Here is a 15,808-nt window from a genome sequence, read left to right as displayed (position 1 = left end):
AATTTTTTTAAAGGTTAAGCAAATAAAATTGTTTATAGAAAATTTATTGTTTTTATTTAATTATTTTACCATTAATTATTGATAGCATTAATAAATTTATTTATGAAATGAGTACAATTCTATACAATTTGCATATTTTATGGACAAATAAAAGATTAATATTGAGATAAATTATTAAAATACTAACTATGAATCAATAGATTAACATTTTGATAACAGATTTTATTACATTATAGATAAAAAATATTGAATCACCTGTTTTTCTATTAATAATTCAATAAACTTTTTTTATTATATAAAACTTTCTAAAAAAATGATTTAAACAAATTAAAAGTTCATTTCTTCGTTTACTATTAGAAATTAATATATAAATATAAAAATTATTCTTTAAAAATAGCAAATTTAATATTTTTTTCCAAAATGTTAGCAAACATTTTATTAAAATATTTAATTTATATCTATAGTATTCATATAATAATAATATTTTCAATGATTCAAAATAAGGATGAAGAATGGAGTTACGAAAGTAAGAAATTTTGAAAATTGATTTTAAAAATTGTTTAATTAATAAATAAAACTAATTTTTTAAAAAAAATATGCAATTTTAAGATCAGGATCACTGGAATAGAAAATTTAAATTATGTCACGGAAAACATGGATCACCAATAAATATAGATACGACTAAAGTTAAAATTAATAACAATTTACAAATCAAATTTTACAAATATGATATACAGTTTGATAGGTATAGGGTTGAAAATAATGGACACACAGGTATTATAAATTTATACATTATTTCCAAATTCACAATTAATTGTATTTTATTTTAATCTCAAAGTTCGTGTATTTTTATCGTCAAATCATAAGAAGGAGAGAATGCCATACATTACTGGTAGAGCTGTCGACTACAAGAAGTATATTCTGGATTCGTTTCATTTTCATTGGGGAAACAATGATTTTAATGGTTCAGAGCATTCAATAAATGGTGTTTTTAGATCAGCTGAGGTGATGACAATATTTCATTATTATAATTGATTGCTATATTAAGGTATAGTATTAATAAAAATATTTTTTATTTTCACTAAAAAAGGTTCATTTGGTTCATTACAATGAATTATACGGTAATATAAGTAACGCTATCAATAAAACTGATGGTTTGGTTGTAATCACTATTTTTATTGAGACAAAAGTCATCACAGATTTTGGATTCATTGAAGTCAATGATATCAACAATCAAGTGATTACACCGATAACTAAAGAGTTGTATCGCATAAAGAAATTTGATTCATATGTCAACCTTAATCTACCCATCAGTTTGAAAGACTTATTACCCAAAAACAAGAACTTGTTTTACCGATACTCCGGTTCTTTGACAACACCGCCGTGTAGTCAAAGCGTTGTGTTCATCATATTTGTTGATCCACTCTATATTAGCTCATCGCAGGTAACAAATAATAATTGTTGTTAACGACCAATAAATAATATAATGCTAACAAAACTTTATTTTATTGTTTTGCATTGTTATCATCAAAGTTGGATCAATTTCGACACATTTTTGGACAGTCAAACACTAAAAGTGCAATGAGATTAACAAATAATATCAGACAACAACAGTCTATTAATGATCGTATTGTTTGGGTTTCAAATCCATTTGTAACTAATAATACAAAAGTAATAAATTCCGGGAATAAAAATTAGTAAATGAAGGAAATATTTATATATATATTATTAAAGTAATTAAGTAAAAGTGATTTCTTTTTACTTATTGTTTTTATTCTAAATAACTTCACTTAAGATGTAAATTCAAAAAAATATATAAAACAAAAATAAATGATAATAATATAGTATAAAAATATAAGTCATTTTTACAATTATTAGAATTTTATAAAAAATATGAGATTTTTATTAAATTTTATGACTTTTTAAAAGAAATTGTTTCTAATGTTTAGGTCTATTGAGACAAATATGTCGATTGTGGACATGCATTAAACACATGTTTTTGTCTTCAGTAATATAAGAACAGTGTTTCCAAAGACACGAATAAAGTAGTTGATTGTTAAACACTTTTTCTTCTCTAAATTTGCGAATATTATTGAGAGCACAAACACCCGTCGGTTTCATGCCTTTAATACCGAAACCGCACTTATGATTACGTTTGTGGACATCCAACAGATTTTGATTCTTGAATTCTTTGGTACAGTTGTTGATATCGCAGCAAAACGCTAAATGTTTGTCACGAATATGTTCCTCAATCTCTTGTAAATCAAATCCATAGTATCGACATCTTTTGATATCGTATTTACAGAAAAAGTTTGACAATGAATCCACTAATTTAATCTCATAATTATTTTTTATGAAATCATTGCTTATTGTTTTGACATTTTTATCATTATTTATGTTATCATTCTCTTGTGATAACATATCTTCACATTTGTTATGATTATGACTATTATCAGTAATCTTAATCAAAGTGGACTCATCTTTATTGACATCACTTACCGACACTTTCTTTAATTTATCGGCTGTCCTCTTGATCTTTGACCTCAATTCTCTATTTACTGTCTCTTGTGGTTTGTTTATTGGATTATTTTTATTACAAATCTTTTGTCTCTTTACTTTATAATCGTTTTTATTTTCGTGTAATGAATGGATTCTCTTCAATGGAATGGTTAGGCTTTTAAAGTTAAATGACTTCCTATTGTTATCACTTGTGTGACCACAGCTCAGATCCAATTGATTTGAAGATTCTTCAGGTGTCATGTTATTCGCTTGTTTTCTAAGTCGGAGATTCATCTCATTATTGGGAATACGATTTAATCCCAAATGAAGACGAATAATATGTTCATTAATTTTGGAAACAATTTTTGTTGAAAACTTGCAGTCATAGTATTTACATAAAAAATAATCGTCTCCTTTAAAAGTCATAAAATTAAAAAACATTTAAAATTAATTAAATGATAATTAAAAATATATACATATTTAGAGTTTACCATTAAATATACTAATATCCACATATTTCTGGCATTTGGGATCAATATCTTTGTTATTAATTAACTGATTAATTTGATGATAATTAGTTGTTATGTCATTTACTTGTGTTTTACTAGTTTGACAATCATTGATATTGTTTAAAGATTTCGTTATCTTAGATTCATTTTTAGTAACATTTTTAGACAATTTTTGCTTTTGTTTGACTATATTTAAACTGTTTTTATTTGTTTTAACAATCGATTTATAGTTACCATACCCTTCATTATTCTTGTTATTTTTGTTTTTAGTAAAACCTCTTTTATTATTAATTGCAGATTTTTGGGAGAATTTTCTTAACTCACAAAACAATTTTTCGTGTCTTCTGAGTTCAACTTCATTATAAAAAGACAATTTACACCCATTATTGTGACATAAGTATTGTTTTTGTTGTTGTTTTGGTTTAATAATATAATCGTTGGATATGTTATTGTTGTTATCATCACAACTCTGTAGAGATTCATTAAACTTGTCTTTCCAAACATCGCTATTATAATAGGGACAGATATGTGTGTTATGAATATGTCTCTGAAATAAATAACAAATCAAATTAATTACCGGTAATCACTAAATTATTGCATATAATGTAAATTTTTAATCAATTAAATGTTATATAACTATACAATTACCCGAATACCCGATGAATGGACTGTTGTAGTGTTACAGTCGGACCATTTGCATCGATAGGCCTTTATGTTTGTGTCTGTGACCACCTTTTCTCGATATTTGTTAATATTTCTATTACTACAAACACCAGTAACTCCTTTGCATCCAAAGTTGCAGACATGACATTTCTGGTGTTCACGCCATGAGGTAGCCGTGCGGAAAATTTTACCGCAATTGGTTTGAAAGCACTTGAGATAGACGCCAATATGAGCCGTATGGATATGAATACAAAGTGCTTGTCCGCGTTTAGACCGATAGTTACACTTATCATTGTAACGACAGTAATACCATTTGACGCCATCCACTACTTTGCAGTCAATGTGATCCTTCAATTTCTTAACACTTGCCATACCTTTGAGACTTAACCGACCGTTTTGGCCGACACTGACATCAATCAAATTGCTTACAAATGACTCAAACTTTGAATTATCGTTATTTTTCATTTCAATTGGCATATCATTCAATTTATTCATATCTTTCGCTGCAGTTTTACTTTTCTCATACTTTGCTGTATTTCTTGAAATTTCTGAATTGCATTCAAACTTAACGACTGACTCGTTATGATTGAATATTTGATGACAAATACTATCTGTTTTCTGAATATTTGTGTCAGTCTTGTCATTCAAATGCTTATTCATAATATGTCGTTTCAATTTGATTCTCAGATCAGTCTCGAAGTGACAGTCACTCCAATTGCAGAAATGTATGTCTTTGCTATCAATTTGTTTCCTTTGAATCCATTGTTCCCAACCGTTATTCAATGAGTTTATATCGACTTTAGGTAATAAATTGTCGGTATTTTCGCAATCATTAGAATTATTGGATTCTTCTGACAAATCGATAACAACTCGAAAATCAATTTGTTTTTCTTCTTCTTCCTGACATTGAATGTCTAAAAAACAAAACATAAATTATTAGTAAAACCGTAACAAAATTGCTATAAATGTTTTGCATACCATTGATATCATTGTCATTATCAACCAAATCTTGGACCAAATGTAGACTTAGATGATTAATCATAACTGATTCATCAATTTCTGTTTGTTCACAGTTTTCATATTTACAGACAAACCGTTTGTTGTGGCCATCGATGACTAGACATTCATAAAACTGGTTATCAAGTGTTTTATTACCGTCGCAGTCGTCTTCATCGATGGTCTCAATGTTATCCATTGGTGTTGTGTTGTGTTAATACAAGTTTGTATTAATAATAATAAGACCACATGTTTGTAGTCAACTGTGACAACACATTACATCAATTTTTTTAATCCCAAAAAATAAATGTTTACTTATTTAATATAATATTAATATTATTTAACATTTAATATATGATAACAAAAACAAAACTTTTCGATAATTACAGTAAAAATAGTTTTAAATTTAGTTTTAAATATTCTATTAATACTCTATTACTGTTAGGGTTAGATCAGATTCCATCCCTCGTCTTATTTTCCATAAGTTCCTTATATTCCCTGTTCCCTGGGAATTCCCTGGGAAGACATTTCCTTGTGGTACCACCTATCGTACCCTAACTCACTTTACATAATGTTTAATTAAAAACACGTTTGTATAGTAAATGTCTACAAAATGTATTTAATGTTTTTACTAAATATTTAATAATATTTGAATCATATTTTGATTGAGTTATTACTAACATACTGGTCCCAATTGAAGCACATAGTCATTGAGATTAGGTATTTTTTAATGCATGACAAATTATATATTCCCTTTCTAACGATCAAGGGAGGGAATATAATATATTTTCCATATTTTCCGGGAAAATTGGAGGGATTTTATTTGGGAACTTCCCTCCCTGGGAATCTCAATCTAACCCTAATTACTGTATAGTATTGACAAATGCATTGAAAAGTTTATGATATTTAATACAATTCTAGGGACCATTCAATAAATGCAAAATTGTTTACTACAGTATGTAAACGTATAAATTGGACAGTAATACCTTGGTGCAACAACTTTATCCAATAGATGTCTATCTAATGCAAGTCTATGCAAATACAATGATATCATAGTATTGTCTAAATGCATATGTAGTCTATGAATAGCATAAAAACACATATTTTCAACTATTATTTTTTTAATCAAATCTAATATTATAATTGAAATTTTTTATTTAAAAAGTGTTATTACTATAAATAAATAAAATATAAATAAAAAATTTCAATTATAATATTAGATTTGATTAAAAAAATAATAGTTGAAAATATGTGTTTTTATGCTATTCATAGACTACATATGCATTTAGACAATACTATGATATCATTGTATTTGCATAGACTTGCATTAGATAGACATCTATTGGATAAAGTTGTTGCACCAAGGTATTACTGTCCAATTTATACGTTTACATACTGTATATCAACATTTATTATAGTAACCGTAATTATAAAAATTAATATAAAGTACATTGATCATTTTACTAAATAATATACATTTTATATTAATATAATTTTTTTGTAATAATTGTACAAATGTCACAAATTTATCCAAATTGTTTTTTTGTTGAATAATAATTATTGTTAAAATTGAATTACTTTACAATGAATATGTTATTCAAAACAAAATATCATTTATAATAACAATATTTATAACTTATTACTTATAAATTATAAGCCAAAGTACAGCAAAATATTATTATTATTATTAGTTTAGTTATCAGTGATTATCGTATACTAAGTATACTATACAGTAGTATTCAAATATTCTGTAGTATACTATACTGTATGCTAATTGTATACAAAGTTTGTGCAAATATAACAAATGATAAGTTTATCATTAAATCCCTTTAGTGAACAACATTTACATTTGTCATACAGACTGTCATCACTGATCATCAGTTGTTGGCAAAGACAAAGTGTATGTATAATACAATGTAAACTATATGACAATTTTGGATTACAAACAAATTTTAGCGCCACTTAATAACAAAAATACTAAAATTCACAAACAAACACAAGTTTTGTAATAATAATTATTTTGAAAAAATTTGAAAATAACTTCAATTTAATTCTGGTAATGAAATATATTAATAAAATAATTAATATTAATTTTTATTAGTTTTAGAAAACAACTATTCTAATAATGATATTAAAATTATGTAATTTGTAATATTTTATAATTATTAATGTAATTTTTCTATAATTGTAAAATACATTGTATTTTACAAATCCAAAACTGAAAACCTTGTATTTTTCCAACCCATGTGATCACTATTTCATAATCAATTGTAACGTATACTACATTATCTTAAGCTAATTTAGTTATAAAGTATTTTTGTATTTAAATTCTCAGTAATTTTGTATATATTTATTTTGTATCCTATTTTGTGCTCAATTCCTAGTATTGATTTCACACAATATCCCTAATACTTACCGTTCCCTATACTAACCGTTTGTTGATCTCAAACCACTGACACCAAACTACCCGTTCAACGGTTCCAATATTCAAACTATCCAATGATAGCTAACCTATCCCTACACCTACCAGTTCTCTCTCATAAAACTATAAATAGTGTGTTGTGGTTAGTAAGTTAAACTTATGGATCAGTTGTCTAGCGTGGGTCGGTATGAGACCAATAACAGATAGTTTCCCTCAATTCCCACAACGGTATCAATTGATCGGTCAAAGACTTCTCAATTGATTTAGTGATCACTTGAAAGGCACTTTATGTGTCAATCAAAATGATGTACAGATCTGCAGTAGTGGTGACCGGAGTGTAGGCCAGGGATCGATCCGTTAGTACTATTGATAACTTCGATAACTTGTATGGATGGCCAGCGAAATGGTAGACTTGAAGTGGTAATCGATCAAACAATGCTTGAGATGAATGATAGTGTGGATGTGATGATGGATCCAGTGATTAGGTGCAGACAATAACTTAGACACAGTTTAGTTACAATACTTTATTATACTTAAGACAATTAAAATAGTAGTTAAAACAATGGTTATAAAAGTAGTATAATTTAAGAGCACATGTATGTGAATGCAATGGTGTGTACAGTATAATGACTGATAGTAATGGTGTTTAGGATTGCACTGCCTGTCTGGTGTGTCAGTACTGGTATTTATAAGAGAGGAATGTATAGGTATTTGGTGTACGGCTATTGGTTTGTTTGAATATAAGGACAGTTGTATTGATCGATCACTTGGCGCCAGTTATTGGTGTCATTGATCGATCATTCATAGGAAAAGGTAGGTATAGAGCGATCAAATCAATAAATGAATTAAAAATAAGGGATTAAATGCACAAAAATAGGTATCAATAAAATAATACAAAAGATAAACATTAAAATTAAGGCTAAATAAAATATAAAATATGAGTTTCTCAACAAGTGTATTACTTACACCTACTTTAGTACAGTGCCAGCCGTCATACACAACAGTCATACCTGACTCTCATACCATACTGTACTCACATCATACATGTGCTCCACTGATAGCACCATTTTAACCATACAATCCATTGTATCCTCAATTGTCTTAAACTAATCAATAAATTGTTATAATTATCTTATACTTGTGTTAATCATACCATTCATAGCCATCGCTGTTATCATTATTGTAACTATCATCTAAAGAGTCCAACCGGTTGTACACATCATTCAAGACATACATACAACCCGGTTGTCCATCAACTCTAACCTACCGTTCCGTATCGCGTGATATCAAGAGATAGGACAGACATCCAGATTGGGATCAGCTCTAGCTTTACGCTTGGCCACCACTACTGCAAGTGATCAACCCTTTTATCATCCGATAGGTCTCACACCGACCCTTCAGGTGATAATCTATAAGCAATTGGTTGATAATCGGTTGTAGGTCTCATACCGACCCACGCATAACAACCGGTGCTCTCCTATTCCTCTAAGTTGTGTATCAAACATCAAACCGCAGTTCAACACAATATAATATGATATGCCTGTGATATACGATATCATATAAATATATGTATTATTAGTAAATTATATTTTACTCAACAATAATTGGGTTGTTATATAGTATAGCTCCCACTTGTTGTAACGACATTAATATTTAATATATTTAATTAAAAAGTTTATAGTCTCGCGTGTTCTAATTGTTTTATTTAATATCGGTATAAATAAATATGTTTATATAACAAATAAGTAAAAAATAATAATATGTATTAATAATTAATTTTTAATTTATAATTAAATTTATAATTTTTTATATAATAAATGAAGAAATACTGTATAAAATAGTAATATCATTAAAAAATAGGTTAGGTTTCAAGGCGAACACCATGTTAGGTAACGGAGCGAACACTAATACATTAGGTTAGGTTAAGTTAACATTTGTGTAATACCATTATAATTAGGTTAAGGTTGCGGATCGAACACCAGGTTAGGTAACGGAGCGAACACTAATACATTAGGTTAGGTTAAGTTAACATTTGTGTAATACCATTATAATTAGGTTAAGGTTGCGGATCGAACACCAGGTTAGGTAACGGAGCGAACACTAATACATTAGGTTAGGTTAAGTTAACATTTGTGTAATACCATTATAATTAGGTTAAGGTTGCGGATCGAACACCAGGTTAGGTAACGGAGCGAACACTAATACATTAGGTTAGGTTAAGTTAACATTTGTGTAATACCATTATAATTAGGTTAAGGTTGCGGATCGAACACCAGGTTAGGTAACGGAGCGAACACTAATACATTAGGTTAGGTTAAGTTAACATTTGTGTAATACCATTATAATTAGGTTAAGGTTGCGGATCGAACACCAGGTTAGGTAACGGAGCAAACACTAATACGTTAGGTTAAGTTAACAATAAATCATTAAATAATAATGATTTTTTGCCACATTTGAGTTTCAATTGAGATCAATTAACAAAATAATAAACTTTTATTTATCTATAAAAATTAATTGTAATTCACGCGACAATAATATTAGAATTAAAATATATAATTAAATAATAAACTCGTGAACAACAAGTGGGAGCTATACTATATAATCCCCAATAATTGAAACAAAACATTTAAAAAATAAGTTTTTATGTATTTTTGATTAAAAAGTATTGCTTATTATAATTCAACAAATATTTCTTGTATTAAATACAGTATAAAATATAAAATTTTGTTATCAATATCAATATAAAGTTTATATTGTTGCTGTATTACTGTATATAGTTTTAAACTATAAATAGTAAAACTATATAGAGTATTATTGTTTTAAAAACAAATATGATTTCATACCTTTAAACTAATATTAAGACAATGACTTATGTATTAATACAATATATATAATATTTTTTGGAACAAATCTATATTATAGACAGCCAGTAGAAAATTTTTTGCTGGCTGTCTATAATATAGATTTAAGCCTATTTTTTATCTAAATATGATAAAACGGAACAAATCTAGATTATAGACAGCCAGTAGACAATTAATTGCTCCAAACCTATACCCACCCACCCAACCACTTCCTAACCTCACACTCACCCCAAACTAACCTAACTAATTAATAATTAAGTAATAAAACTATCATTTTATATATGAATAACTGCATAAAAACAATACTTTTTTTGCTGGCTGTCTATAATATAGATTTAAGCCGATAAAACTATTAATATCTCTAAAACTACCATTTTAATGCTAATTTAATTTATAGATAGACTCCCCGATTGATGAATCATAAAAATTATTTTAAATTTTATATGTAATTATTAATAGTTAGATCCATGTAATAAAATGTGTATAAATAGTTAACACGTGCAACAATACTCTCTCTCTCTCTCAATCTATCTCTTTACTAAACAATGCTTTCACGCGCTATATATAATATACAGTGTATTATAAAAAGTATATTTTATTTAATTTTTTTTTATTTAATAAATTAAAATAATTAATAATCGCCGACACATCAAAAGTAATTGTTTGTGTGACAGAAAATGGCACAAACATTGAACAAATTATATAGTAGTATAGATTATGAAAAATATTTTTTATTTAAAAACTAAATGTTAAAAAATTTAAATTTAATTTTTACAAATTTAGATAAATTATAAAATATTATTTTTAATTTACAAATCGGGGGTGAATTTATAAAATAAAAGAAATCTGATTAAAATTTGTCAAATATTAAGAGTTTTCGAGATATTAATAGATATTAAAATCTTATACTTATAAAAAAACTGTATATAAGATGTTAAATATATAATTATTAATATATAAATTTTGATACAGATTTGGTTTTAAATTAAAACTTAATGAAAGGACACTTTTATTAATATATTTCATATTATATGTTTGATTATTAAAAGAGTATATAAGTATAATATATGATATTAAATCATTTTTATATCAAACTAATTGCTAGTTTCAAATATTTCAAATTATAACATGAATTAACTCAAAGCCATAATTGAATAAAATTTATATTTTGCTTATAATTAAAATAGTTGTCATAAATATATAAAATATTTAAGTATTAATATTATATAGTATTATACGCTGTACTGTATATACTGTATATAAATGTAAGTTTAGTGACCAAAGTATTCATACAAAACATTTGAATTATTATAAAAAGTTATATAATATTTGATACCTATTATAGAGACCGACCTCTATATTCATCCCATATTAAGCACTAAAACTTATAAATTAATGTAAAATACAATATTTAATGTATAGTACAGTATATAAGTTATATAATACTTTATAACCAAACATATTATATGAGTCATAATAATTACATTTTTTAAACAAACAAAAAATAAATGTTTTCAAGTTATGATAATTAAATGGTTATAATTAAAATAAAATTAATAAAACTAAATAACAGATATTGTATTCAATATACAGTGTATACTGTTTTCAAATGATTTAATTGAAATCATTTTTTTTATTAAATACTTTATAATATTTTGATGTATTATAGAGTGAGTTATGTATTGAATACAGTATTTACAGTGAAGTTGACTAACGATTGTTGAGTTCAATAGAATGTCAATACAATGATTGCGTGAATGCATTGCATTGACTCACAGTTTAATATATGTTTATGTGTTGTCAATGAACTCTATATGAGTGACAAATGGGAAGCACTTGAGGGCACACTATCTGAGACATTGACATCAATGACACCAATGATACACCAATTCCTACTAATTATCAACAAAAGTGACCTAATTTGGTGATGTCTTAACACAAGACAATGTCATTACCATAAGATGCCTAAAAGTGACAGTAAAGTCGGTACACAACTGACACAAGAAAGTCGACTCATCATACAAGACATGGATCAGTTGGATGAGTATATTGATGTACGAATCAATAATAATAAACAACGGTTTGCCTGCAAATGGACTGATTGTCACTTTGAGTCCAATCAGAAGAGTTGCATTCAAAGACATATCCGCAATAAACATCTAAATGATATCATTACTGATGATCAACAAAGTGGTGAATCAAAGTATTGGGAAAAGATTGAGAACTCAAGTAAAAGTTGGTTCAAGAAGTCAAAGAATAACAAACAAATAGATATCATCAATGAAGAAGTGACACAAAAAGTTAATAACGATAACGAAGAAGATTTAGTTAATGAACGACAAGTTTTGGTGTCATTTACCGGTGATGACGATGTAAAGCCAACTTTAAAAGATTTTTTTGTTAATGATAATCAATGGTTTGAGAGATTATCATCGATGGCCGAAATGCAATCGTTTCAATCATTAAGTAGTAACGAAATTAAACAAAACATAGATGAAGAAGAATCGATTAAGACTCACTTGAATATCAGTAATAATGAAGAAAATATTCTTCTGAGTTGTAAAGGATTGGTAAGTAATGATTGATAACTTGAATTGATTTTAATTAGTTTTAATTTATTGAATTATAGGCTTCGATGTCGAAAGTGAGACAATATTATGAGAGTCAAGTGATAAACGGAGAGAAATTCTTTTTGTGTAAATGGCAGAGATGTGAGTTCAAGACTAAGAAGAGTCAAAAGATAGCACAACATATAAATCTGTCTCACATTGGAGTCGAGTTTAAGTGCAATAAACCTAATTGTAATAAAGTATTTAAGAATCCAAACACATATCGAGAACACCAGAAGAATCACATTTGCGGGTTCGGTATATTTGGTTACGGATCTAAAGGAGTGATCGGTGTTTGTCGTAATGAAAATTTGAATAGATATCGGGAGAGAGTGATCATCGACTCGAAGAAGTTTTATCGATGCAAATGGGAAGACTGTAATGCTATTACTCGATATCATATGGCAATGAAACGTCATCTTCACGGGTATTATATCAGATATTTTTAAAAAAAATGATGGAATGGTATAAAGATTATAATATTTGTATGTATTTTGTATAGTCATGTGTGTCCTTATCGGGTAAATCTGAAGCTAAAACAGAACCAACAGGTGATAAGTGATATGAAATCAGATAATTGGAATCTGGATTTGGGTTTGGGTTCGGGTTCAATACCGTCGACTTCAACGACATCGATGAATGAGATGACCGGTGCCGAAGACATGAGCTCATCATCGTTGTCAGTGTCATCTGATTCTAACAGTGATGCCATACATCATACAAATAAAAATACAATTAAGAATAATAAGACAACATATCAATGTCGAAGACCGAAATGTGGCCAAAGTTTTGTGTCAAATGAAGATCTAATAAAACACGAAAACTTTTTGTGTGAATTGATTAAAAAACAAAATAACAATTCGATGAATGAAAATAATTTGATGGAAAATATGTTAGGAATGAGTCCGAAAAGTATGGATATGAATGAAACTAATGGTTACACAAGTATTATGCAAAACACATCGATTGCAAACATTGAAATGATGGCAAATGTGGACAAATATATTAGCAAAACAATGACCAATGGAGTTATGTATTACTTATGTATTTATGATAATTGTCAATACAATTCAAAGTTATTGGATAAAACAATTGAACACATCCAGAGTCAACATTTATCTGAAATTAACTTAAAGCTTAATAAAAATCAAAATATAGCCAACAGTGAAATAAATGATAATTTTTGTGTTCAGCAAAATGGCACAAAAAGATCTGCTATTTCATTGAAAACAGAATCTCAGGAATCAGAAAATTTAGCCAAAAAATCTAAAAATAATATCATTATAGATGTAAGTACTTCATCATCAAATCAATCATCACTTTCATCAACAACATTGGGTACAAAAATAGCTAAAGTCATGTTTGAAAAACATACTATCAATGGACAGACATTAATATTCTGTTCATACAATAGCTGTGAGTTTTTTACAAAAGCAATGAATGAAATGGAAAGACATGCGAATGAAATGCACACTCAGTTGTATGTTTGCGATGTGACCGACACTTGCGGTAAACAGTTTAGGACAGCAATTGCCTTAACTCAACACAAATTGAATCATATCTGCGGCTTCAATATAAAGGGTCGCAAACCAACCGGTGTTTGTGATTTGGATAACATTAGGAAATATAGAGATGAAGTGGTTGTCGACAATCGACTGATATATCCGTGCAGATGGTGTCCGGACGTAACATTTGATAACCGATTGATAGCTTTAGCGCACATTCATAACCGACATATCTGTCCCAATAGATTGTCCACTTTAAACAATAAACATTTATCAAAACTAAGTGCAAATAATGAAACAAATTAATTGACAAATATTTATACAACAAAATGCAATACTGTTTAACTTATTTCGGATTATTTTATTGTTATTTCATAACTTGATATGATTATTATAAATATATTTATTTATTTTAAATATAAAACATAATTAACCAGTAATAATAATATTGAAATTTATTGACGAAACAATAATATGAATTTTTAGTTTAATTAAATAATAGAAGAATTCGTATCATTAATTAATTAGTAAATTTTAATAATATTTTGATTTATTACTAATCGTTAGTTTTTTAAAACAATTCACAAATTTCCTGCAAGTCTTCAAAATAACAGTTATTAACAAAATTTAAGAATAATTATAACAAAAATTGATATTTTTTTATATAATTATATCAAACAATATTAATGTTTGATTGTTTTATTCATATATTTTTAGCCATTTGTTTTTACTTTTTTTAAATATATCTTTTTTCGTATATTTTTAAAATTATTTCTATACTGAAACATGTAATTGTGTTGTTTTTATTAAAGAATTTTAATTAAAAAATCTGACAATAAATAATAATTAACTATTAATAAATTGTTTAATTTATTTAAAAATGTATAAATATATTTATTTATTAACTATATACAAGTATTAGTAAAAAAATCAACATGATTTATTTTTAAATAAAAATTTACAAGGTGATATGTCTTAAAATGATAAAATCAAATAATGTCTATTATTACTACATTGATTATGATAACAATTTATAATAATAATAATATTTATGCTTTAATGTAATAGAAAATATGCGGCAAATATAACAAAATGTAGAATTGTTTACTAAAAAAATGATGTGGGTCATATTTATAATATTGTTAATGTTTAATTATAGCTTATGATATCAATGCAATACATCTACCGTATATATACAGTATAATTGCATAATAAAATCAATGTTAACTCAATTCCTAATATAAAACTCATACAAATTATATATATATTTATATGATATAATACATTAGCTCTCACTTGATATTACCCCTCGAACTCCCATTTTAGTGGATGTGTTTGATGTCGACCTCTCCCTAAGCAGCCTTTCCACTATCTATTCAATATACAGTATATGCATACAATAAATTTACTTAAAAGAAACCATTCAATTAATGAGTCGACCCTAATATAAGACACGACTTCTCCAATTATATACAATTTTGTGGTAAATGTATTAAAACTACATCTTTTAAGAGGTAAGGGATTTAAAATTGAAATGGCATTCAAATAATATTTATCACGAATTTCTAGAAAAAAGTTTTTACAGAAAATATGTGAAACAAAACAAAAAGTCAAATATTAAAAGCAGTGTAAAGTACTGTACAGTATATCACTAAATAATAACAATATCATTGTAATAGTGCTTAAAATATTGCAAATTTCAATCTACCAGTGCTTAGGAATACCAGGAATACTGTATAGAAAT

General features: G+C 27.0%; 3 protein-coding genes across 3 annotated transcripts; 2 read left to right on the top strand and 1 right to left on the bottom strand.

Annotated features, from left to right (window-relative positions):
* Positions 1 to 489: 489 nt before the first annotated feature.
* LOC128951217 (putative carbonic anhydrase 5) lies at positions 490 to 8,529 on the top strand. Its single transcript, XM_054296466.1, has 4 exons — positions 490 to 526; positions 839 to 1,005; positions 1,091 to 1,444; positions 8,491 to 8,529. Exons 1-4 carry the CDS (start codon positions 490 to 492, stop codon positions 8,527 to 8,529), a joined length of 597 nt encoding a protein of 198 aa, XP_054152441.1.
* Positions 1,953 to 4,959, bottom strand: LOC128951764 (uncharacterized). The gene is made up of 5 exons (XM_054297034.1): positions 4,650 to 4,959; positions 3,657 to 4,585; positions 2,991 to 3,555; positions 2,500 to 2,912; positions 1,953 to 2,284 (listed from the first exon to the last, which is right to left on the bottom strand). Exons 1-5 carry the CDS (start codon positions 4,864 to 4,866, stop codon positions 2,264 to 2,266), a joined length of 2,145 nt encoding a protein of 714 aa, XP_054153009.1. The 5' UTR covers positions 4,867 to 4,959; the 3' UTR covers positions 1,953 to 2,263.
* A 3,108-nt stretch (positions 8,530 to 11,637) lies between the features above and the next one.
* On the top strand, positions 11,638 to 14,391 carry LOC128951855 (uncharacterized). The gene is made up of 3 exons (XM_054297140.1): positions 11,638 to 12,520; positions 12,580 to 12,986; positions 13,062 to 14,391. Exons 1-3 carry the CDS (start codon positions 11,912 to 11,914, stop codon positions 14,368 to 14,370), a joined length of 2,325 nt encoding a protein of 774 aa, XP_054153115.1. The 5' UTR covers positions 11,638 to 11,911; the 3' UTR covers positions 14,371 to 14,391.
* Positions 14,392 to 15,808: the final 1,417 nt, after the last annotated feature.

This window comes from Oppia nitens, unplaced genomic scaffold (assembly GCF_028296485.1).
Source record: "Oppia nitens isolate AA-2021 unplaced genomic scaffold, nextdenovo-longstitch-racon4-pilon3 scaffold1_pilon_pilon_pilon, whole genome shotgun sequence".
In the NCBI taxonomy this organism is placed as follows: domain Eukaryota; kingdom Metazoa; phylum Arthropoda; class Arachnida; order Sarcoptiformes; family Oppiidae; genus Oppia; species Oppia nitens.
Note: the sequence above shows the minus strand (reverse complement) of the source record. Positions and strands in the feature narration are given on the sequence as shown.